We start from the raw sequence: 23,814 nt of genomic DNA, 5'->3' as shown, positions 1-23,814 counted from the left end.
ATAATAATAATAATAATAATAATAATAATAATAATAATAATAATAATAATAATAATAATAATAATAGTAATAATGGGAAATAGGAATAGGAACCCAGATCAGACCGGAATAGGAAAAGTTCGAGACGTCTTTGGTCCCCTGACGAGAATAGACCACGTGACGCTACACCCGGTGGGTTAGCCCTAACTTCCACCCCGAATAGGCAATTCCCTCTGGGCGGGAGCTAGCCCTAATTAGCTCCAACTCCCCGCTGGATCCTCACCCCGGATTCCTGCTTTGTCGGGAAGAAGCATAAGACGCCTTAACCCTTTAACAACGTCACAATTTCCACAGCTTCATCTGATACCTACAATCCGGCAACGAGCTTCGATCGTTTGAATTATCTACGTACCTAGGTACATGTACATACATATACATACATACATACATTGTACTTCCCTGTCACCTCGATTAACGTTTATCCAACAACCGGTTACACGGCGGCCCCATCCATAACAACCCCCCCATCTGTCACAATCCCGCTCCCTTCCCCCACCTTCTTCCGTTCCCGGCGCTAGATAGCACTTCTAAACCACCGGACGAGAAAAAAAAAAGAAGGATAGAAGAACGGAACCGAATTCGTGGAAACATAAAAACAGCCACGGCCCGAAACTCCTCCCGTCCACTATTCCCCAGCAGTCATGGGAAGCTTCTGCTCTAAGAGCGCCAACCCAACAGAACCCTTTGCGCAACCAGGTAGGGTCCTAGGAACAAATCCAAACCCTCCCCAGGCACCCCGCGCCTCACTACCGCGCAACGCCAGCGCAGGGAGGACTCTAGGTGGTGGCCCAGGAGGTGGCCCAGGCCCGGGTCAAAGGACGGAAGACCCGCGGAATGCTGCTGCCCGTGCCGCAGAGGTCAGTTCTCTATACCTACCTTTTTTTTTTTTTTTTTTCTTTTTTTGGGATCCTTTTCACACAATCTTTCGATCTCATCTTTTGATCTCATCTTTTGATCTCATCCGCGAATATACCTCGGAATTTGAATATCCTTTTAACTAATACTTTGGTTTAATGCCTTGTATTCTACAGGAACGAGCCGCAAAACAGTCCTTGTCTGCAAAGAAGGGCAAGCTAAGCTCACAGCTCGCGGCCCAGAAGGCGCAGACGAGGAATGAGACGCTTGATGAGGCGAGTCGTCATAACCGTGCGACGAGGGAGGCGGATGCGACCGCTGCGGTGAGGAGGTGGGATTGAGTTTGTATTTTTTATTTTCTATTTTTTATTTTTATTTTTATTTTTATTTTTATTTTTGTTTTTATTTTTGTTTTTTTTAACTGCACATGTGATCTTCCTACCCTACCTCTCGGCCTTCATACTCCGTAGGATTTATATATTTCCGTCTCCCAGATCAGTGCAATAGAGCTATGGGCGCCAGCAAGCCCGACATAGTCTTCATCTATTTTCGTCTCTCTCTCTCTCTCTCTCTCTCTCTCTCTCTTTTTTTTTTTTTTTTTTTTTTTTTTTTTTTTTTTTTTTTTTTTTTTACGTGATACTCTCAGCGTTGGCCATAAACATGGCGTTTTGAATTTTTCTTTTCCTTCCATTATTCTTTTGGTTTGGGATCGTCTGCTTTCCATATTTTATTTAACCTTCCTTGTTTTTGCTTCGCTCCTCTTTGTAAACTCCCTAGGTATGAATGAATACCTCTCCTTTTTAACTTCTCACCGGGTTTACCTACCCTAGGTATTTACCCTCTACTATACGTCCATACGAACTTTACTGGCTCTGGGCCGCTCCGCCGCCCCGAACGAGGATCCTACTTGCGGGCGAAATCTAAGTATACCCGCCTCTTGTTATTCAACACCATGTACGAATTGTGTTAGTGATGATTCAATGATAGCTGTCAAAGAAAGTTACATGTCTGGAGGTAGTAAGTTCTGCTCTACTTTGGGCATGTATGTATCGCCGGGTTAAGAGATGAATCAAAATGAGGAGGCAAAAAAGTTATATATTCTTTTTTGGAATCAGACATGGGGTAAATAATAATATCGCTTCACCAAAATGGTGGAAAGCAACACCCAAGTTTCCCAGCTGATGATATGCTTTATGCTCTGTCGATTTATTGAAAAAAGGAAAAGAGAGAAAAAAAAAAAAAAAGAAAGACACGAGTTGCCAAATAGAATAGAAATGCCGCCCATTGTAACAACAAACACAGTAACAAGTGACATTAACGATAAGAATACCGATACGAAAAACGCGAAAAGAGCAAATTGTTCTATACAACGTTATATCTACCAGTCGTCGGAGCTCTAGCTTCACTGTCTACGGCAGCAATTGTTCCCTCCTTCAACAGACGCATGAGTTCCCGCATGGCATTAGTAACTACCAATTCCGTATCTCCTTCAACAAGGATGTAAAGTTTCGGATTTTCGCCCGGCTGTGGTTCCTTGCCTGCAGGATAGAAGCTGCCCTTGGTCGTGATGGATGTACCCGTGGCCTCGAGGATCTTGGCGACGTTGGTACGGTTGGTGACGGCCCATCTGGCTTTCTCTGTAGTTGATGATCTTTGTTAGTTCCTGTATATATGAACAAGGAGAAGGATGGGATGAAAAGAAGTTAAATGGTAATGGAAACTCAAAGAGTAACTTACGGGGAAAGTCGTTGATTTCTAGCGTAGCGTGGAATGCTCCGGCATCAGGTCCCTTATTGTCAATAGGAACACCGGACCTCATCACGCCAGCCTTGTTCAATCGGGCATGGATATCAGCCACCGCAGAGCCAACTCTGTCGAGAGGATTATTCGTCGAAGTCGGAACAGGCTTTTCGGTCTTGTGGACAGTAATCTTGCCATCCAGGTCGATACCTTTAGGCACGCCTGGTGTCGGTGCCGGCGTGGATGCAGCTTGCACAGCAGATGCTGCTTTGGCAAACAGGTCGTCTTTCTTGTCTTTCTTTTCGTCCCTTTCTTCCTCTTCACCCTCTTCGCCGGTCTTATACGTTTTCCGCTCGCGATTGCGAGCCGCATCACGCTCCTGGTCGAGACGCTCCAGGCCTTTCCCGCCAAAACCGGAACCACTAGCCTTCTCTTTACCTGCTTTGACTTTTTCAATAAACGAATTGACCAGCTTCTGCACGGGTTCTGGTACTGGTTGCCCGCTCTGTTTCAATGCCTTGGAGATATCTACTGAATATCTTTCTTGGTCTTCAGTTAAAAACGTCACGGCAGTTCCAGTGTTGCCCGCCCGTCCCGTACGACCAGCTCGGTGAACATAATCTTCAAGATGGTTGGGTGCATCGTAGTTAACGACAAGTTTTAACTGTTTCACATCCAGACCGCGAGCTGCAACGGAGGTGGCAATCAGGATAGGGAATACACCAGCTTTGAAGTCGTCGATTGTAGAGTCTCGATCAACTTGATCTTTACCTCCGTGAATGGACATGCAGGGGTAACCTTTATGCATTAAGTCTCGGAGAAGACCATCGGCAGCCTCCTGTCGATCGACAAATATCAAGGCGCGCGCATCCTCGTTTTTGTCATCTGCATAAAGGTCACCTAGCAGTGCTAGGAGTCGCACAAATTTAGTATCTTCGTTGCGGACTTCCACAACCTGTGTAATTTCTGGTGCAACAACACTTCTTCCACCAACAATGATTTCCACAGGCTTGGTTAAAGTTTTGCGCGCAAGGGCTTCCATGTTACGGGGGAAGGTGGCCGAAAATAAAACAGTTTGTCGTTGTGGTCGAACATTCCCTAGAATTCTCATTACTTGGGGTTCGAAGCCCATATCGAACATTCTGTCCGCCTCGTCTAGTACAACGTACGTAACTCGTCGTAAATTAGTTACTCGCCCAGCATTTGCGGCGAGGAGATCTATCATTCTACCAGGCGTGCAAACAACAATTTCTGCCCCGCGTTTTAGTTCGGCAATTTGGTCCTTGATAGGAGCTCCCCCATATGCACAAACCGCTCGAAGACTCAAGGCTTTTAGGAATGGTTTGCATTCTTTATGGATTTGAGTCGCCAGTTCTCGGGTCGGGGTCATAATCAATCCTATTGGTCCTTCCATGTTCTCTAAGGGCCGTTGATCCATGATATGTCTGAACATTGGGAGCAAAAATGCGATCGTCTTGCCAGATCCAGTTTTTGCTACTCCTATCACATCTCTTCCGGACATGATTGCTGGAATTGCTTGCGATTGGATTGACGTCGGATTTTCATAGTTAAGTTTCCGAATGACATCCAGTGTCTGCACTCCAAGTCCACATTGAGACCATTTCTGAACAGGTTTCGGGACATCGACGCCACGCACTTTTATACCATCAAGTTCTAATCTCAGTGCTGCAACTTCCTCGTCCGTAAGCTCTGATAGGTCAACCGGTTCGGTGTAGAAATCTTTACGGAAGGGTTCGTAGTTCATTTTCTCGTGGTTTATGGGAGGTAGATCTTTCTTCTTCCTTGCTTTGCTGGTAATGGCTAGGAAATCATCGGCCTCTGGGTCAATTGCTTTTAAATCTACATCATCTTCGTCTCCAAAAATTGCTTCAGGTTTGGGTAGTTTAAACTTTGAGAAGTTCGTCCCGTTCCGAGCGTCTTGAGCTGCGGCAGATTCGGCAAGACCAGACATGAATGCATCTAATGGGTCAGTCTCTTCCTCTTCCACGTCCATTGCGACGGGAAGAGTGGCAGTTTGAGCGTCACCTGTCATGGCAACATCGCCATTTGGAGTGGTAGAGGCCGCACCTTCGGGTTGAACATCGAACTGCGTTTGCCGGTTAATACCTTGGCTCTGTAGTCGTTCTTCTCGCTTTTCTGCCGCTGCTCTTGCAGCAGCTGCATTCTCCTCCTCTGTTCCGTCATCTTGAATATCAACATCGTCGTCTTCATCCTCGCCAGCACCATCGACTGTCTCGTTGGCATGCTCTTCAGCTGTATCTTCTAAGGAAGGGTCGGGAAGCTTTGCCAGCTTCCTCTGAGTAGATTCTTCATCGCCAAAATCTAAAGCTCGCTTGGACGAAGGTTTATCTAACTCTGCCGTTGCTTTAACGCCTATACCAAAGCCACCTATGTTTCCGCGGGCTTTAAAGGTAGTAGATACTGAAGGCGTTGAGGTTAGTGAGTTGGTTAAGCCAGGATTGAAATGTGAAGGAACTATAAGGGAATAGGGATTGGGAACTAGATGCCTACCAGGAGGAGCGCTTGCAGAAACTGAAGATTTGTTAGCCTTGTTCCCTGCAATCGAATAAGTGGATGTTGCAGAGGACGTAGCGATACTTGGAACGGCTATGTCCTTGCCCAGTAAAGACGGTTCTGGAGATGGCGCAGTAGCCTTTTTTGCAATGGCCTTGGGATCGAACTTCCCAGCATACGGGGTAGGTGTGGTTGTAGTTGTCGGAGGGGTAACAGGAGCTTCAGGGGTCGCCTTTTGGAACGATGCTGCTCTCTTATCAATCTCATCAAGTATGCTGCGTGCGCCACCTGATGCTGCAAGTTCTTTCTCTTTCCGCTCCCGTTCCGCGGCGACCTTTTCCTTCCAAGCTTGGAATTTTGCTCGTCTTTCAGCCTTCTTTTCCTCATCTGTTTGGGCGGGAGCAGGAGTTGGCGTAGAAGGCTTCGACGTCTATACATCAATGTTAGGATAATTTCATGCCCGTTAAAAGGATGCCTTGCTGGCACTCACCTCTTGAGGTCTCACGCCAGAACCCTTGGTAGCAGCTCGTTCTCTGCTATCGTCCCGTCTATAATCGCGCTTGGAGTCAGTAGAGTCACCCCGTCGTCTCCGTCCCCTATCACGTGATTCATCTCGCCTGCTTCGATGGTCCCTGTCGCGGCTTCTCCGACGGTAGTCCCTATCGTCATCAAGGTCCCGCGAGAGATATCTGGTTCTGGAGCGGTCTCTCTTACTGGGGCGATATGTGTCTTCATCCCGTCGGTCGTCTCGATAATCATCGCGCGAGCGATCTCGCCTGCGGTAGGAATTTCGGTCGCGGTCGCGATATCGCCTCTTCAAAGAAGAACATGTTAGCTGTTAACTTCCTGGACATGGCAATTGGATAGCAATGAAACTTACGTCGGGACTTCGGGACCTGCGATGTCCCTTCACATCATCTCGCCGGCTTCTCTCATTCCGGTCCTCATCCCTGCGACTCCGTTTTAACGAGTGGGTGCTGCCTACAGGCGATGGTGAGCGAGTGTCCCGAGCCATCTCGTAGGCCAAATTTGTGAGTGAGATATTACTGCTGGATAACTCCAAAGCAATGTGGAGAGTGCACGACTGCGGTTAGCTTTGCGCAAAGAGAAAGGACGCTTAGATGGCCCCCATAATCCTCGCAGTGAGCAAAGGAAAGTATTCGATAATGATACTGCCGGTATTTGCTGTCAATATGCGCTTTTTCAACAGCTACTTGAGGCAACACGACTGACTGGTTTGTACGTGGAAGAAGAAGTTTTGTTGCCATCAGCCTTGGAGGGTTGAGTCGGATCAAGAGCCGCATTTTAATATCTTGGCAACCCTATTCCTAAAGAGGCTAGACGAGGAGTACCGGCGCTTTCCTGTTTTCGGCTGACCCCAAACAAACCAACCTCCCTTGATGAATCCCAAGCGACAACATTTCATCACACCCTTAGTATTATCACGTTGATAAAGGAGAGAGTTCGAATACAATAACTTGACAGACGGCATTGCGCGACTTAGCCCATCCCATTGACTTGTTTCGTTTGTCAATGCCCACCTGATTTCTAGCTGCACCTTCTAATATACTCATCTCGACAATGGCTTTCGTCCTCGCCCGTCGTGGTCGTGTGCTCCTGAGATGCGTGAACTTAGTTGAAGCCATTGCCACTAAGGCTCGTGTGGCTGTTAACAATGCCCCGACGTACTCCTCCACTATCGTTTTTGCTCTAAATCTCTCAGCTTCATCGAACGCCCGCCTCTTCCGTCGCACTCTCCCAATACTCTCGAAGCAAACATTTGCGACAGCTGCCCGGGGAGCCAAATCCGGTGATGCTGCAACTTCGAAAAAATCAACTGCCACTGGAACAAGAAAAAAGTCTACGACCACGAAAAAGACGGCTACGAGCGCTGCTAAAAAGTCCACCAAGGCCAAGGTCAAAGCAGCCCCGAAGCGAAAGCAACTGACCGAAAAGCAAAAGGAAGCTTTGGAGAAGAAGAAGGCTAGAGAGGAGATTGCAAATCTGAAGGCCACAGCACTTGATCCCCCGAAGGGTCTACCAGAGACAGCGTACATCCTCCTGCAACAACAGCACAAGCAGTTTGCAGGCATTTCTGAAGCCTACAGGAATCTGGACCCAGCGGAGCGCCAGGTACGATGAAATCCCCGTCTTACTTACTATTGAAGTCCCTTGCCCAAGGCTCGATGAGTGCTAATGGATCCATTAGCGCCTTGATGAAATCGCGGAATCGAACCGGGCTGCAAACAAAGCCGGGTTCCGCGACTGGGTGAATAGGCACACCCCGCTTCAGATCAAGGAGGCCAACGCTGCCCGCCGGAAGCTTCGCCGATTGTTGAATAAGAAGAGAGGTTTCATGGAGATTGCGGATGAGAGACAGCCAAAACGACCTGCCAATGCATACATGCATTTCGTGAAGGAAGTATCTGCAAGTGGAGATGTGTCCACCACTGACCGGATGAAGAAATCTGCAGAGTTATGGCGAGCCTTGTCAGAGAGTGAGAAGGAGGTATGCAATCTTTCTTCAATTTTGTGGCGTTCCTATTTCCCTTTTTGGCCACCTGGCGTCCACGCCGTCCCTACATTCTAGCAAATCTCCAGAATTTGTACGTGAAGCTGACAGTAAGATTCCACAGAAATACCAACGAATGGCACTTGAAGAAAAGGATCAATACATGCATCAGTATAAGGCCCTATATGGTGTGGAACATCCAAGTGCATCTAGATCGGCAAGCCCGGCGTAAACGACGCTTTCCTCCTAGACAGAGTCCTGTAATTTTAGGTTACCAATATCGTATTGACAAAGATATTTTACTGTCTCGGTTGTTGCCTACGGTCTTCCCCTTGATTCTGAATTCTTGTCTTTGCCGATTCGCTTCCTTTTTTTGCCTAACTGGATATCCATGTGAGATCAGTTCGGTGGTTAGCGGGAGTGTCCCTTTTATGGGCCCATCTTTTTTTATTTTTATTTTTATTTTCCTTTACGTTTTTATTTTATTCTACGGCGCGTTGTAGCTGTTTTAATTGCTGTTTACCGCGCGTGCTGGCATTTTGTGTTATTCATGATCGACTGTATTGTAGTGTACTAAAGGGACCAAATGGAGAGAGATAAGGTGTATATGTCTATGTACTTGGTTTCTTTCTATTTTCTTTCTCTTACCAGGTAATAATATGCAATATATCCCCCTTCAATTATATATATACATATATACATATTGGTGAAATATTCGGAGAAACGCTGTAGTAAAGACTTTTATTTTTATGGGAAACAGAGATGTCAACGCTCCAGTTTTATTTTATGTAAGGGGTTTAGTAACTTTTTGCTCGAAGTTTCTAGGGTCAACGATATATAAAGGAGGGGAGGCGGGAAAGGGGAAAGGGGAAAGGGGGGAGGGGGACCTAATGTGCTTCAAGGTTGTAGCGCCAGTCCGGGCGAGTCAAATCGATGTAGTACTTATAAGTAGACTTGATTCATCGAGGAGGAGGAGGAGGAGGAGGAGGAAGAGCGAGATGGAGGTGAAGGCTCACGAGCCCGTAGCCGGATAGGTAGGCGCTGTCCGTGAGGCCGTTTGTTCAGGTTCCCTTGACAGACAGGAGCTATATTTCCCTCCTCCTCCTTCTTCTTCTTCTTCTTCCTCTTCTTTGCCGACGCGTGTAACAAGCAGCGTCATGGTCAAACTGCAGAGCGATCGCCGCTCTTCGAACCGACGGGAAGAGCTTGCTACGCTGGCTGGGGCTGGCTAGAAGACTTCCGCTCCTGCGTTTCGTATCCTGACTGAGTGTGTGTGTTGTGTGGTGTTTGCGCTTAACTCGAGTTCGAGCGAGGATAATCGTGACACGCAATTCTTCAACTTAGGAATAAAGGTTAGTAAAACAGCTGCTGTCTTGATGCATGTGCATGTCTCTGATAATAATAATAATAAGTACTCCGTACGTGCGGGCAGAAACGATAACTACCCTGTCTTCAAAATCAGTTTTTGCATTTGGCCTCTTTTCTTTTCTTTTCTTTTCTTTTCTTCTTTTTTTTTTTTTCTGTTCTCCTCCCTGGGCTTGACCGCAAGTTCCTCGATGCTCTATGAGTGGGGAATCCACTGAGCTGTTATTATATATATGCCTTGCTGCCTGACTAAATCATTATGTGGATGCAGCCAGTGAAGTGGGTGAGTGGTCTATTTATCAATTTCCAGACACTGGGGCTTGGTGGTTTTTTTCTGGTGGTAGCGGTGGTGATGTGTACATACATACAATTAATATACAACAAGGGACCCCCCCATCCGTATGCCGCGTTTCTAGGCCAAGGCGGGTTACAGTTGAATGTTGGTGTGTGTCAACTTTCGACCCACTTTTCTGAACACATGTTCAACTTTATCACTCCCTCTAAAATACGGAGTACAGAGTAACTACACATTCATAGAGATGATGTGCTGAAGTACGCTGTATGTCTAGTCCATGTACATGTACATGTACATACATACATGTACTTTTAGGCCAAGGGGGCGCCTGGGGCCCGGTCTGCGAAGGGTAAGCAGGACTGAATAGAAAACATTGAAAAATAAAAATGTAAATATAAATAAGAAAGTTAAAGTTTTGCTTGTAAACCAAGCGTGAATGAATGAATGGCTTGATGAATTGGTATGGCCAGCCTAGGAAATATTTATCATCCCCAACGGAGAGAGAGAGATATGGGTTCGATAGTTCTCAAAGTAGGATTAATTCCCAATTCCAAAGAGCGATACACCCAAGGGGCTTTCGCCATTTGTGCAGTACAGTAGCAACAGTAGTACGGAGTACTCTTCCGTAAACTACTGCCGCAGCTGTCCCTGAGAAGTTTCAGACACTAAAACTGCTCTCACATTTCCGCACAGATGGGTCTTTCTTTGGAGTGCTCCGTACCTGGGGGCATCCCATCCTGCAGGTGAGTTGTGAGGCGTGGTTAACGAAAAGCAAAAGCCTTCGGAAGGGTAAAGCAGCCAGTAGCCCGAATTGTACCGAATTCATATCAGGACGGCCCACACAGAGGATTCCATAAGCGGCATATCCGAAACCAATATATATAGTTAGGTAGACGGAGGAGGCTCAACATGTGCATGTTGCATGTAACTGTACACAATAGCGGAACGCCATTTTGACTGGGTGGATATCATCATCCTTCTGCCCTGAGTGTCTGGTTAGCAAGAGGGCCATCAATGGCGTACCTAGGGCTTTAAGTACTCCGTAGACGCGCTGAGGTGGTAAACCTTGAAATAAGGGTCCAGGAAGCAAGCTCTCGAGCAAACTGGAGTGGGTTCCGAAGAGCTCCATCAGTTATTATTATAGAAACGCTTCCTTTGCTTTTTTCTCTCCTTTCGCGTTGTGCTTTTTCTTTCTTTTCTTTTCTTTTCTTTTCTTTTTTTTTTTTTTTTGGCGTCCTCTACTAACTCGAGACGCGTCGAGCAGGCTGACTTGCAGCAGCAAGTTTCAGTTTGACATGCAAGTCGCGGCGCGGCAGGATCTGCCTGGGGCGTGCCGACCAAGAGGATAAGAATGGTGAAGGCGAGAAAAAAAAATAAAAAAAATTCCCAGCCTGTGACTCGTGAGACGAACGGTGCGGCTTTTGATGCGGTGAGGAGCGGCTAAGTTGGTTTTGGTGGTGAGAAGCGGGGACTAGTCAACACTTAACCTGCAGAAATTTCTTTTCTTTTTTTTTTCTTTTTGTCTGTTTTCTCCGTCCATGGTGATTCATGACAAAGTAGTAGTGGAGAGTTGCTCTGTTATTTGGTGTGAGAACCATATGAGATAGAGATAGAAGAGATATATGTGTAACAGAGCAAGTATAGTTAACTATTTTACTTGTTGGTGGTGGTGTTGGTGGCGCCGCAGAAATAGGCGGGGGGAGGTTGCGGTTAAACACTTAATAGTGGCTTTTAACGATGTCATTGCCCGGATCACCGCCGGGATTTAACCACAAGTGTTGGTGGAGGCGGCGCTAGGTGGGCCCCCATTGCCCCCAACGGAGCATTTGTAGTTAGTTAACTTTTAAGGCTTACCCGCGCTGCTTCAGGGAGGTCGATAGGGGCTATTATAGCCTATCTCTGGCTATACTAGTCCGTATACGGAGTACTGTTGTTGTATTTGTTAATAATTAGTTATCGTTGTTGCCCCCCCCGTCCCCACTCGAACATCCCAGCCACCGAGCGCTGAACCCGGGATAACCATGCAACCTTCCAAGGTTGTAGGCCGGAAGTAACGTGTTCTTGACGAATTGCTGTTGACGGAATAATGGCTCTTGGGAATTATTATTGTTGAGGATGTTGGATTGATTTTAGGGTCTGTGTCTGGACGAAGCAATCAATAATACCTTGCCAATTACGGGTGTTGTTTGAAGACTGCAATATATATAAGTTAAGTTAACTAGCTAGTTACATACTATATGATATGCGTACATATTTTATTTATTTTTCTCTTGGCTGGGGGTTCCTTATTCATTTTTCTTTTCCTTTTTCCACCTTTTCCACCATTATTGTTGCTCCTTGCTCCTCGTTTTCAGATGATACACAGATAGATGAAAAGAGAAAAAAAAAAAAAAAAAGGACCAAAGAAAAGAGTGAGGAAAAAGCAAACACACCTAAATAACAACATCAAAGAAACCCAACCAAACCGACCGAAAAAGGGGAGGGAGTTAGTAGATTTTTATTTTTATTTTTTTTTTTTTCCTACCCTTCCTCTAGTCTGTACGGAGTAGACATCGCAATCCCAACCGGCCAGTCTTCTCCTCTTCTTCGCAGCAACTGACTGGTCTCTCGGACTGTTCCTTGCGCTTGCGTGGTCTTATCGTGAACAATCCCCAATCGCCGCCCGTCCACACCCTCCCACCCAGGCCCCCTAGTCTACAAAACGCCCCCGGATTGGTGAAGCCAGCTCTCGGATGCACATCTATCTCCTGGAGTAGGCTGGGACACTAAGACGCCGCCAGAGAGGAAAAGGAGAGAAAAGGAGAGAGAAAGAGAGTAAAAAAGAGAGAGAGGAAGAAAGAGAAAGAAAAAAAAAGAGAGAGAGAGAGTGTGTGTGTGTGTGATGTGATTGTGATGGATGGAAGAATATGTGCTACTCGGTATATAATTATTATTGAACCACCACCATCACCATACCATTGGACTCCCTCCGCCGCCGGTGCTTTTAACGCGACATCTTGATCCCTTCCTCCAACAGGTTTCGGGGACGACGACGAGAAACCGAAAAATATATATATATAAAAAAAAGCCCTGGCTGCTGATCCTGACGTCTTCTTGTATTATTGGATTATATTATCCCATCGCTAGTTAGTGACGCTAGATAGAAGAGAACCCCCCCCCCTCTTCTTGGTTATAGTTGTTATTTCACTATAATTCATAGTTACGAACCAATCTCTTGCTATTATTATTATTATTATTATTATTATTATTATTATTTACTACTTTCACGCATTGCCATATTAAATAAATATCCCGCCAGCTTTTTCCTCCTCGTTCCTCTAACTCGCCCCCCCCCCCCCCCCCCGCAAATAACCAATCTCCTCTCCCTGCTTGGTGCCTGGCTCGGCTGCATCGAAAGTTCTATTTATCTATATTTAACTAAAACTACCCTGGTCATTCATCCATCTATTCGGACCATCCATCCATCCATCCATCCATCCAGTTGCCAGTTGCCAGCTGCCAGCTGCCAGTTGCCCATTTTGCCATATTTTCCCTGTTGACTGTATCGAACTGAAAGCCTGCGTTGATTTCCATTATTTATTGGTGGTTTATCCTGCAAGATCGCATAAATTCCGCCAGTCATAACCTGCAGGACTACCTTGCTTAAGGGACGACGCGCTTCTTGCTTGTTTTTCCCATCCATCCCCATCAGATCGCAAATCGGATATCCCAAGCCCTTGACTGGTGCACGCCATACCATACCATTCACCTCCTCCCAACCAAGCATTAAAGCTGGAAGGGGAAAAAGAAATATATATATATATATAAAATCTTGTTAAAAAAAAAAAAAAAAGTTCCTTTAGCCTTGGATATCCCACATAAAACAGTGAAGATAAAGAGGAGGCGGGCTTTTTCCTGTCTTCGTTTTTCTGTTTCTGGGTGGCTTTGCGTCCTCCGCTGTTTATTTATTTATTTATTTATTTATTTATCGCAATAACTTCAGATTTTCGGAGCTCTGAATCGGCTCCACAACAAAACATCCTAATTATTATAACTACCCCACCACTACTTATCTTACCGCCTCTTCGCATCGATCGAGACCTCTCTTCCGCGCGCGTTTTTTCTGTCGTGTTGTGTATTCACAAACAAAGAAAAAATAAAGAAAATAAAAAAATAAAAAAATCGCCATCCATGAGTTTAGAGATACCCCTCCTCGCTAGCTCTCTCGATATTTACAATCGCTTGTCGCCATGCTTTATGCGACCGCTGCGGAGCCGCCGCACAACAACAACAACAACAATGTGCGATCTATGCTGATCGCGCCCGCCAACCCCCCTCCCCCCGCTAAACCAGAGCTCCCCCGTAAGCGCGCTTGGTGCTCTGGAGATATAATGACGAAGTCGCCGGATGGATACCATGCTCGGAATGGGGGTGGGAGAGGTCGTGAGGCGGTTTCCGAGAGAAGGTCTACGGAGCTGAAGACTGGGTTGCGCCGAGCTGCTGGGTTTTTGACAATGGACTGTTGCGAATCGAAGTCTACGGTATGTACCAAACCGGGATTTTTTTTTTTTTTTTCTTATGTTCTATTGGATTTGATCCTTGGGATAGTGCTTGGCCGAGTTCCATTGTCCCTGGACGAAACCCAGAAATATATCCGCTCTTATCGCACCCACAACAAGACCAATGGTTATGCTATGTGATGGTGGTTGCGTTTACTCGTTCCTTCGTTTGGCGCAGGCGCAGCCAGAATAACATACCTAGGCCGCCTTTCATTCTCTTTTCTTAGATTATCCTCTCCGTTTTCTATCTTTTACATGCCTTCGCCTTTACGTCCCAATGCTAACCCGCACAGGCACTACTTGACTCGGCCCACGCCGCATCATTAAAAGCCTCCGCATTGGTCGCCGAAATGTTACTCTCACTCGACTCTACTCCCCTGCCGTACGGCGCTCCGCCCCCTCCCTACGACAACGTAATCACAGACATGCCTCCTGAGTACATGAGCCGGGATGAGTTTGCCCATCGCCGTGTCGAGACCCCAGCATCTGCGCCCACGAGCGCAGTATGGACTGAAACCGCAAAGGGGAATGGGTTGTTACTGGGAGAAGCCGTAACACCACCAGCAATTGACTTCAACGACGCGTCGAAATTCCGATCACATGCGAAAAAGAAAGGTAAGGCAACGAAAAAGGCTAATCAGGACAAGTGGAATGAGCCCGAGAAGGGAGGCGACAAGGGTAATGCCGCGGGTGGTGATGGTGATGGCGGTGGAAACGCAGATGGTGGTGCCGGAAATGGTGATGGTGGCGGCGATGGTGCTGGTGGAGCTGGTGGAGGTGATGATGGTGCGGGTGGTGGAGGCGGGGGCGGGGACGATGACGATGGCTGGGATCTCGGCGGTAGCAAGAAGAAGAATAAAAAGAAGAATAAGAAGAAAGAGGAGGAGGAAGAGAAGAAACGCAAAGAGGAGGAGGAGCGCAAAGCAAAGGAAGAAGAGGAGCGCAAAGCAAAGGAGGAGGAGGAGGAGGAGGAGGAGGAGGAAGCAGCAGCCGCATCCGCAGCCGCTGATGATAATGCAGGTAATTCGCTCAGCTGGGCTGGCGATGTATCCGAGGCTAATGCGGACGATGCCTGGGGAGGATTTACCACGACAACGAAGAAGAAAAAGGGCAAGAAGAACAAGGCAAGTACAGTCCTTGGTAACCCGTTGCCTGATATATTACTAACGGCACCTTAAACAGGCTGCCGATCCTCCTACCGCTAAAGAGCCTGCATCGAACTCGTTTCAGGATATAAATCTAGGTGATGAACCTCCGCAGTTGGGTTTTTCTCTAGAGAGTGGTGGTGATACTGGCAAAACCGGGTTCAACTTTGGTGCCTGGGGAAATAGTTGGAATACCGGCAACATTGACCTGAATCTTGGTGATACCCAGGCAACCGACGAGAAGAAAGATGATGGCACTGATACCCTGGATCCATGGGCTCCCGCTGGAAAAAAGGGGAAGAAAAAGAATGCAACAACAAATACCTTCGAGTTTGGCGACTCGGGCGATGGAAACACCGAGGAGAAAAAGGAGGCTGAGGATGATGCGTGGCCATCTTTCGCCGTCGTTGGTAAAAATGATAAGAAGAAGAAGAAAAAGGTCTCTGCTGATATAGCTGAAGAACCAGTTCCCGATCCCGAGCCTGCTCCCGAGCCTGCTCCTGTAGATGAATGGAATTCATGGTCGACGCCATCAACGAAGAAAAGCAAGAAGAAAAAGGGGACAAATTCTTTCGGTGCTATTGAGGAAACACCACCGGAGCCAGAACCTGAACCCGAACCCGAACCCGAACCTGAACCCGAACCTGAACCTGAACCCGAACCTGCACCCGAACCTGCAGCTGAGGATGATGCCTGGGGTGCAGTGGGAAAGAGAAACAAGAAGTCAAAGGCGAAAACTGCTGACGAACCTCCCAAGGAGCCCAATCCACCGCCTGAACCTGTCGTTGAGAATACTTGGGCGTCTATCCCAACTAAGAAAGAGAAGAAGAAGAAAAATAGGGGTATTACTGAAGAACCATCGAAGGAAGAGGTACCTGAGCCTGAAGCAGAGCCGAAAGCAGAGCCGGAGAACGATTGGGGTTGGGCAGCACCGGCAGGAAATAAAAAGAAGGGCAAGAAAGGAGCTGTAACGGCCGTTACAGAAGAAGACAAGCCAGTTGAGGAGCCTCCTGCGGCCCAGCCCGAGCCCGAATCCCAGCCAGATCCTGTTGACGACTGGAGCACTTTTGCAACGACGACGTCTGGAAAGAAGAAGAAGGTGAAGAAAGGAGCCGTAGTTGCAGCCGTGGAAGAAGAAAAGCTAGTTGAGGAACCACCGCCTCCTCCACCTGAACCCGAGCCTCAACCAGATCCCGTTGAGGATTGGGGTGGGTTTACGACAACGACGAAGAAGAGGAAAGGCAAGAAAAGGGCCGTGGGAGAGGAGCCAGTCCCGGACCCAGCGCCTGAGCCCGCACCGGAGCCCGAGCCAGAAGCAAAGCCAGAAGCTGATCCCCTTGAGGAGGATTGGGGATTCACAGCTACCACTACGAAAAAAAGTAAGAAGGGTAAGAAGGGTGCGGTTGTAGAAGAGGCGCCACCCAAGGTGGAGGAACCAGCCCCAGTCGCCGAAGCAGACATCTGGGACACGGGGACATCGAAAAAGAACAAAAAGAAAAGCAAAACGACCAAGACCGAAGAGGGTCCTGCTCCCGAACCTACTCCTGCGGGAGACGATCTTGATTGGCTTAATGATGACTTAGGCGATGGCGGCAAAGTTACTAAGGTTGATTCAAAGAATTCTAAGGCTAGTGGAGGCTCAGGCGCTGACGGTGATGGTTGGGGTCTTGGCGGATGGAGTTTCGGAAGTAAGAAGAATAAGAAAAACAAGGCAGCCGTTGTTGAAGAATCGAACATTGTGCCTGAGGCACCTGCTGTCACCGGGACCACCTCAATCGATGCCGTTGACGACTGGTTCGGCACGAAGGGAAGTAAGAAGGACAAGAAAGGGAGACAGGACCCTATCCCTGAAAAATCACCGATAGAGCCAGAACCCGAAAAAGCCACTGCTGTCGCAAATGACGAATTTCTTGGCTGGGCTGGCACTACCAGTACGAGTAAGAAAAACAAAAAGAAGGGGACCAAGGCTGCCGAAGAACCACTTCCACCTCCTCCTGTTTCAGAAGCGCCTGAACCTCCAGCTGACGATGGCTGGGGAATTTGGGGAACATCAAAGAGTACGAAGGATAAAAAGGGCAAAAAAAACAAACTCGTTGAGCCTGAGCCTGAGCCTGAGCCTGAGCCTGAGCAGGAACCTGTACCTGAACCAGAACAAGAACCACCAAAAGTTGACCCTGAACCCCTCGTTGAAGCTGAAGCAGTAGATCCTTGGGCAGGCCTTACTGCGAAAGAAAGGCGAAAGAAGGAGAGGGAAGCTAAGAAGCAAGCTGCTGCGGCCGCCGAATCTAATGAAAACAACGCTGCAAATGCTGTTTCTACAGATCTGGTCAGGTCTCCAGCTCTTGATGACAACTCATGGGGGATGTGGGGAGCAGCTGCAGATAAAAAGAAGGGTAAGAAAGGGAAAGACACCAACGAGCCACCGCCACCTGCTCCAACACCACCAGCTCAGGATCTTGAGCCCGAACCGGCTGTGGTTGACATCGAGGGCATCGATACGTGGGGCGCATTCACTGGTTCAGGAGCCAAGACCCCAAAAACCAAGAAAACATCGCTCTCTCGCACAACCACAACCACGTCGAAATCACCTAAAGTTGAGGACGGTAAATCAACCAGGTCCAAATCCAGAGGGTTTGAAGTTGTGGACGTTACAGATGAGTTCAAGGGAAAGGAGGAACCCATGGTCGAGGTCAGTGCAGCCAGGGCAGCAAAAAGCTTCTGGGGAGGCACTTTTGGAACGGCTACGACTACTCCCATCACCAAGTCAAAGACCTCTAAATCAAAGGAGGATGCAAATAAACAATCCGTAGAGGCGACCAAAGATAAACTTGCCGCTGAGGAAACTAAAAAAGGAAGCAATGCGGACAATCTGCTGGCTGATATTGGCGAGCTGGAAGCGGCTAGCGCTACGGGAGCTGACAAAGCAACCGCGCCAAGCGCGCCAACAACGAAGACCACGACGACATCGACGGGTAGCATTAAAGTTACCAGCAAAACATCGGTCGCGGAGCGGATTAAATTACTTGAGGAGAGTAAGAAGCGAGAAAAAGAAGCGCTCAAGGAAAAGGAGAAGCTTAAGGCGAAAGAAAAGGCTGCTGCGCAAACAGCTGTTCCCCAGCAGCCAGCTTCCCCACTTGACGTCAAGCCGACCGTAGAGCCAGTCGCAAATGACCCACCACCCCCATCCAAAAAGACATCAGTTTCATCAAAAACAAAATCATCAACGGTGCCAAGTAATTCCACGTCAAAGAAAAATAGCGCTACTGCGGCAGCTACTGCCACGCTGCTCGACGGATCGAGTACTCCACGCGATTCGGTTCCTGGTAGTTTCCCGGGCGCATATGAGGACGAACTAGTCGAGATTGTTGATTTGGCTCCTCCTCCTGAACCAACACCCGTGCAATCGCAGCCGGTGAAAGCTTCAAAGAAAAGCAAGAAAGCTTCCCCTGTGAAGGCGGTTATAGTGGATGAAATGGCAACTCCCCCTCCACCTCCCCCGGGCCCCGTCCCTCCTGATGAAAACAAAGATGCTGAAGCTCCCCCCGATCGCGCGACAGCGAAACCTGCCAAAAAGGAGCGTCCTCGGGTTGAACGAACAGCTGGAGCTTCTTCATGGGGATTTTGGGGCGCTGCTCCCAAGAAACCTGTGAAAAAAGAAACCAAAGCAAAGGACGACGCCGGTCCTTCATCCCCTTCCACGAAGAAGCCAAAGGAGAAGTCTCCTCCTGCTTTGTCCAGGTCTAAATCCATGTCTTCTAAAAAGGGAAAGCCTGCAGATGCAGAAAAGGATGTCGAAAAGTCATCTGGTTCTGACGAGAAACGCAATAGCACTGCTGTTCGGCCGCGGCAGAGTAGAGGCATGAGTTTCTCCAACTTCATGATGGGAGGTGCGCCACCAGTTAGAACCAAGTCAATGAAACAAAATGGCGCTTCAGCGTCGAAGCATAGCTCAAGACGCCCGTCTATTGACATTGATGACTCAGGTATTCTTTCTCCCAATGGCGGCCACGCAGAAATGTCCGGGAAGGCAGCTAAGTTCATGGGTGTGAACGGCACCAAAACTCCGAGAAGAGACCCCAATGGCAAGAAGCGCGCCTCCAGTAAGTTGTACTTCTTGTTCAGATATGTTTTAACGCAATGCATATTTCTTACCTTTCCCTTCTAGGAGCTCCTGACCCGTATGCGATCGACGATGACGATGACTTGGTGATGGTCAATGGAGGGGATGTACCCGAAGCATCCTCGCCAAAAGATTCACCCGTAGATTCGAAACCTCGTCGGCGTAAATCTAAACGTGAGGTCTGTAATTTGAATTCTCCCCGACTTTTCCTTCACACCTTCAGTTAATGTGAAACAAGCAAATTATGCTAACAGAAGACCCTGTATACTACCAACAGCAAAAGCCTAGGAGTGCAGATGATGACATTGTGATGGTTGAACCGGGGCCCTCAAGCCGTCCTGAGGTAGTATCTGGCCCTGAGGATTTAGCATTTGTGATCGACCCTCCTAAAGAGCGCGCAAATTTGAAACGCTCCAATACTACCGCGACGCCGAAAAAATCGGAGGGTTTGTTAGGACTGTTTGGCTCATTTCGCAAACATGCGGCGCCACCACCAGAGCACTCTCGGTCACGGTCTTATCGCGAAGAAGATCTGAGAAAATCTGCAGAAATAGACAAAGAATATGCCCGTCGTGCTCGACGAGAGAAGCGACGATCAACTAGAGTGGAGACAGATGGTGAAGGCTTCACTACGGATGCAGCGCCCGCAACGGAGGCGGAGGATGCTGAAGCTAGAAGAGCTGAAAGAAGAGCTCGACGTTTGTCAAAGTACGCAGAACAAGAGGCTCGAGAGGCCGAGGAGAGAGAAGCTGAGGAGCGGCGCGCTAAGCGACGAGAAGCTGAAAGAGTTAGGATTCGTGAAGCACGGGAAAGGCGAGCTAGAGAAGACGAGGAGCGAGAACAACGACATCGCGAGGAGAAGAGAGCTCGCCGGGCTGCACGGCTATTAGAGGAACAGCAACGCGAAGAAGAAATTCGGCAAATGGAAGCGAGGCGCCGCGCACGAGAGGCAGACGAATTTGGGGAAGACGGGAGACGAGTAAGATCGGAACGCCATCGATCGTATACAGACAAAGCACGAGATAAATATTCTCATGATGAATACGCTACAGATCATCGTAGACATCGCTCCCATCGATCTGGTGATGAAGCTGCCAAATCTCGACGGCGAAAATCTGCCGTTTTGCCAGGGGAAGAGTATTACACTTCTCGTAAGGGCCACTCCTCGCGCCGTGCTTCTAATGTACCCTATCCTGGAATAGCGGGTGCTGGCAAGGATAAAACGTCATCATGGTTAAATTCCCAATTGACTGACCCCCCCGAAGCACCTCCTATCGTCCCCACCGTGATCGACGTCCCTGCCCCTCCGGGAGATCCCCACGTCCACTCCTTATCATCTGAAGAGGAAGCAAGACGCTCTGCCCGCCGCAAGGCGCGACGACACTCTAAGTACAACGGCGTTGATGATGCCGAAGCCACAGAACGGCGAGCCAGACGCCACGAACTCCGGCATTCAGTACGCGGTCCTCTCAAGAGCAGTGAGGGCAGTGGGGAGGGTGACCGCTATGGCGATCGTTATGCTTCCGACTACCATCGGCATTCATCGTACGCCAACGGCGCTCCGAAACGATCCAGCTGGTTCAAGAAAATTACAAATTTGTAGAGGTGTCCTTTCGCAGATTCGACTTGAAACAGCTGGAAGCTTGTTCTCTCTGGAAATTGACTTTCTTGGGCACAGCCTTTCTCTCTTGGCTCTCGATTTTTCTTCTTGGTGTCCTTGTCACACGAGTGTGTGTTGCCGCAACAAATGCGGGCAATGTAGCCGCTTAGGTGCGGCTGGGTACAGAACTGCATTATCTCCGAGGTGTGCCATGCTTCGTTTTGGACACGACATTTATTTACCTTTAATAATGGAGGGTTTCTGTCATACGGTTTATGTCATTTTATGTATTATGAATTTTGGTTTGTTTGCCCAGTTTTGCGGCCGATATTTGTTTTCCTAAGTTGATTTTTTGATTTTTTTCTTGTTCTTCTGCTTTCTTTTTGGATTCCCACTTTCCATCGCAGTTCATGTTCAAATCAGCCAAACAAGGCAAAGTAATGTGGCTAGTGGCTAGTGGATCGGCCAGGGTTTGTTTTTGGTCGAACCGTTGTTTTTGGCGTTTGTCTTTTTTCCTTCCGCGATACCCACCCAGTTTGGCACAAATCCCCGCGGATATTCCTTGCTAACGTATATATATGATGTTGTGCCGCTCCTCTCTATGCCTTTGTTTTCTTTATCTCCGTTATATTGTCCTTATTCTCGCTTTTATTCGCATATACTCCGTCTGTTGGCTATTTACATTCATTATTTCCTTCCACTACTCATGGTTATCTCGCTTTCTTTTACTCCCCAATTTCCCAATACTTTATTTCTTGGTTCAAATTATATATGGCAAGTAGGTATTGTGGTATGCTTGGGCATGTCCATATTGCATTATCATCTGGAGGTCGGTCAGGAGGTTGGGAGGTCAGGCTCGGCCCGGTTTATTGTGCATTATATGGATTTTGGCGGGACAATCATTGGGCGGGTTAGGATGAGATCAAGATTGGCAGGGCATATTATGGGGCTTCTTTTCCTGGCTCAGGATTTTTTTTTTTTTTTTTTACCTCTATCTCAACTGTCTAAATACGCCATTGAGCCTATGTTTATCCTGGCATTATTTGTTTCTTCTCCTCGAGCCCATAAAATCTGTGTCTCAGGTAGATATCACAACAGTACTAGTTTTCTTTTGTCTGTACAATTGACAACACTCAGGTTTGTTCTTCCATCATTCGGCAAACTTCACAAGAAACCTCTATCTAGTCATGTAGTAGTCAAGGAGATTAAAATAAAGGAATAAAAAACTAGAATCATATAAGGTAATCTAGAGGAAAGATGAATCAAAGAAGTACAAGGTCTCACAATTAACCATCTCAAAGAGCAAGGGAAACTAAAAGCATAGATACACAGGAAAGTTCCAACCGCTACGCCATACGATCATGCAATTCAAGACCCATAAAGCATTTATCTTTTTTCTCCCCCGAAATCACGAAAAGTACAAGGTTTCGTAGATTAAAATTTCCTCCGGTCGTCACAAGGAAAAAAGAAGGTAGGTTCACAAAGCCTAAACCTGAGATTCACCTGGGAGCAGATTGCCTTTGACAGCGAACATCTTCCCTGTCGTCGCAGCCACGAAGCTGTCGATTTGGCGTGAATATTGCTCCACTTGCCTAGTATTTAGCAATGTCTCTAATCTGCTGGGTTCCTGGGGAAGTTTGAACAGTCGTTGCCACTCATCCTCTGGCAGAAGGGGCTGCTTCAGCTGCGCACGCGTGGCGTTCTCGGCCTTGCGTTTGGCCTGCCACTGTGTAATCTTGGCTTGCTCGCGGGCAAGCGATCGCTGGTAGAATTGGAAGTTGTTGTTTTCAGTGTGGTGAGTTTCAATGCTTTCGAGCAGCAGGTCGCAGTTCTTCTCCAAGAATGGGTCAATGCTTAGAGAGAGGCTGTCGAAGTTGGGAGATAACAGCGAAGACGACGTGTAAGGTCCAGAGGTCAGAGCCTCAAGGGATTGTGGGAAATCCAAGGGTTCCGAAGGAGTGGGCGTTGGAAGTTGGTGGAGGTAGGATGTGAGAAGGTGGGAATTGTGAATTTGAACGGGGAGCTCGACGAAGATGTCTTGGTATCGAAGGTTCGATTTCTGGAGTCTGTGATGGGCGGAAAATAAGTGTTAGCTACTCCTGAGTTTATAACTCTATGAGAAAGGTGGACATGGTATCGTACTGTTCGCTGGTGAATTTGTTCTCCTTGAATGCGAGCATAAACTGAGGTGATAGCCTAAAAGCTCTGAGGGCCAAAGTGCCCTGAGAACTACGGCTGATGTCGTGGACTAATGCCACCGTTCGTTCATTCAGTTCTTTCTGATAGTAATACTGATTCTCGATAACGTTCAGATTGACGAAGTTCCCCATGTTCGCACTTGTGTACCATCCGACATTGTTGGCATCTATGTTCACTTCCCGCAGCATTTTGATCATTTCCGCTTGATAAACTGTGTTCGCCTTTGCGCGCGGAGCAACAGCAGCCGAATTTTGGGAAGCATTATCGAAATGAGACTCGGTTGGGATCTCCACAATTGGGAAGGGGAAGCAGTTGGTGACTTGCAGGGCGCCCCGCACATCCATGCCGACAAGTGATCCGGTCGCGATAGTAGGGAAAGCCTGGGAGCTATGTTTGATGATTTTCATGACAACCTGAATCATATGTAAGTTTCATATTCCTGCCTCGCCGTTGTCGACTCAATATCGAAATTTCTTTTCTTACCAGTGCCTCCACCTGGACCACCTTGAGCGCTGCATCTTTTCTATGACTAGTTAGCGAAAATCCGCAAAACCCGGAGGGAAATATACATACTCCGCCATATTTGCGACGACGACAGCTACTAGATAAGTGTTAAGAGTTAAGAGTAAAGCGTGTGGATTCTGCGGTTCAAGTGTCTCACTCGTTCGTTCGCTGGTCTTTGACGACGTTGCTTGGTTTTGTGTGGGTTTTGCACATCGCAAATAATTTAAAGCACACTGACCCCGATTCGGCCTAGCGTGTAATTTCCCTGAGGTGCGGCTCTTGGTGCTTCAACTCTAAATAATTAATATCAACGACAAGTTGACAACTAATATAATAATTTTCAGAATCAACGGGACAAACAAACCTT

The 23,814-nt window shown here is 47.7% G+C and overlaps 5 protein-coding genes across 7 annotated transcripts; 3 read left to right on the top strand and 2 right to left on the bottom strand.

Moving 5' to 3' along the window:
* The first annotated feature begins 237 nt into the window (after positions 1-237).
* BDBG_05954 (uncharacterized protein) lies at positions 238-1,407 on the top strand. The gene is made up of 2 exons (XM_002623734.2): positions 238-896; positions 1,071-1,407. Exons 1-2 carry the CDS (start codon positions 681-683, stop codon positions 1,233-1,235), a joined length of 381 nt encoding a protein of 126 aa, XP_002623780.1. The 5' UTR covers positions 238-680; the 3' UTR covers positions 1,236-1,407.
* A 699-nt stretch (positions 1,408-2,106) lies between these two features.
* On the bottom strand, positions 2,107-6,453 carry BDBG_05953 (pre-mRNA-processing ATP-dependent RNA helicase PRP5). The gene is made up of 5 exons (XM_031722377.1): positions 6,050-6,453; positions 5,660-5,983; positions 5,167-5,599; positions 2,632-5,076; positions 2,107-2,531 (listed from the first exon to the last, which is right to left on the bottom strand). Exons 1-5 carry the CDS (start codon positions 6,182-6,184, stop codon positions 2,257-2,259), a joined length of 3,612 nt encoding a protein of 1,203 aa, XP_031579254.1. The 5' UTR covers positions 6,185-6,453; the 3' UTR covers positions 2,107-2,256.
* Positions 6,417-8,510, top strand: BDBG_05952 (uncharacterized protein). Its single transcript, XM_002623732.2, has 3 exons — positions 6,417-7,302; positions 7,379-7,678; positions 7,806-8,510. The coding sequence occupies exons 1-3, from the start codon at positions 6,751-6,753 to the stop codon at positions 7,911-7,913; spliced, it is 960 nt and encodes a 319-aa protein (XP_002623778.1). The 5' UTR covers positions 6,417-6,750; the 3' UTR covers positions 7,914-8,510.
* Positions 8,511-12,598: 4,088 nt separating this feature from the next.
* On the top strand, positions 12,599-21,731 carry BDBG_05950. 3 transcript variants are annotated; one of them, XM_031722375.1, is made up of 6 exons: positions 12,599-13,861; positions 14,173-15,003; positions 15,062-18,911; positions 19,008-19,124; positions 19,190-19,323; positions 19,422-21,731. In XM_031722375.1, exons 1-6 carry the CDS (start codon positions 13,571-13,573, stop codon positions 20,745-20,747), a joined length of 6,549 nt encoding a protein of 2,182 aa, XP_031579251.1. In that variant the 5' UTR covers positions 12,599-13,570; the 3' UTR covers positions 20,748-21,731. The 3 variants fall into 3 exon arrangements, with proteins under 3 accessions (XP_031579251.1, XP_031579252.1, XP_031579253.1); XM_031722376.1 differs by having other exon boundaries at positions 15,062-19,124; positions 19,422-20,295; positions 20,410-21,731; XM_031722374.1 differs by having other exon boundaries at positions 15,062-19,124.
* Positions 21,714-23,711, bottom strand: BDBG_05949 (eukaryotic translation initiation factor 3 subunit H). The gene is made up of 4 exons (XM_002623729.2): positions 23,517-23,711; positions 23,427-23,466; positions 22,887-23,356; positions 21,714-22,810 (listed from the first exon to the last, which is right to left on the bottom strand). Exons 1-4 carry the CDS (start codon positions 23,522-23,524, stop codon positions 22,231-22,233), a joined length of 1,098 nt encoding a protein of 365 aa, XP_002623775.1. The 5' UTR covers positions 23,525-23,711; the 3' UTR covers positions 21,714-22,230.
* Positions 23,712-23,814: the final 103 nt, after the last annotated feature.

This window comes from Blastomyces gilchristii, assembly GCF_000003855.2.
Source record: "Blastomyces gilchristii SLH14081 genomic scaffold supercont1.12, whole genome shotgun sequence".
Classification (NCBI taxonomy): Eukaryota; Fungi; Ascomycota; class Eurotiomycetes; order Onygenales; family Ajellomycetaceae; genus Blastomyces; species Blastomyces gilchristii.
Note: the sequence above shows the minus strand (reverse complement) of the source record. Positions and strands in the feature narration are given on the sequence as shown.

Bases quoted from the DNA above. Each gene is read 5' to 3' on its own strand.
- BDBG_05954 (XM_002623734.2), top strand. From the start codon at position 681: ATGGGAAGCTTCTGCTCTAAGAGCGCCAACCCAACAGAACCCTTTGCG. The intron at 897-1,070 runs GTCAGTTCTCTA...TGTATTCTACAG, and splicing joins CTGCTGCCCGTGCCGCAGAG to GAACGAGCCGCAAAACAGTC.
- BDBG_05949 (XM_002623729.2), bottom strand. The intron at 23,357-23,426 runs GTAAGAAAAGAA...CATATGATTCAG, and splicing joins TGGTCCAGGTGGAGGCACTG to GTTGTCATGAAAATCATCAA. The intron at 22,811-22,886 runs GTACGATACCAT...CGCCCATCACAG, and splicing joins AACAAATTCACCAGCGAACA to ACTCCAGAAATCGAACCTTC.
- BDBG_05952 (XM_002623732.2), top strand. From the start codon at position 6,751: ATGGCTTTCGTCCTCGCCCGTCGTGGTCGTGTGCTCCTGAGATGCGTG. The intron at 7,303-7,378 runs GTACGATGAAAT...TGGATCCATTAG, and splicing joins TGGACCCAGCGGAGCGCCAG to CGCCTTGATGAAATCGCGGA. The intron at 7,679-7,805 runs GTATGCAATCTT...AAGATTCCACAG, and splicing joins TGTCAGAGAGTGAGAAGGAG to AAATACCAACGAATGGCACT.
- BDBG_05953 (XM_031722377.1), bottom strand. From the start codon at position 6,184: ATGGCTCGGGACACTCGCTCACCATCGCCTGTAGGCAGCACCCACTCG. The intron at 5,984-6,049 runs GTAAGTTTCATT...TCTTCTTTGAAG, and splicing joins GCAGGTCCCGAAGTCCCGAC to AGGCGATATCGCGACCGCGA. The intron at 5,077-5,166 runs GTAGGCATCTAG...CAACGCCTTCAG, and splicing joins TTCTGCAAGCGCTCCTCCTG to TATCTACTACCTTTAAAGCC.
- BDBG_05950 (XM_031722374.1), top strand. From the start codon at position 13,571: ATGCTTTATGCGACCGCTGCGGAGCCGCCGCACAACAACAACAACAAC. The intron at 19,125-19,189 runs GTAAGTTGTACT...TTTCCCTTCTAG, and splicing joins TGGCAAGAAGCGCGCCTCCA to GAGCTCCTGACCCGTATGCG. The intron at 19,324-19,421 runs GTCTGTAATTTG...TACTACCAACAG, and splicing joins GGCGTAAATCTAAACGTGAG to CAAAAGCCTAGGAGTGCAGA.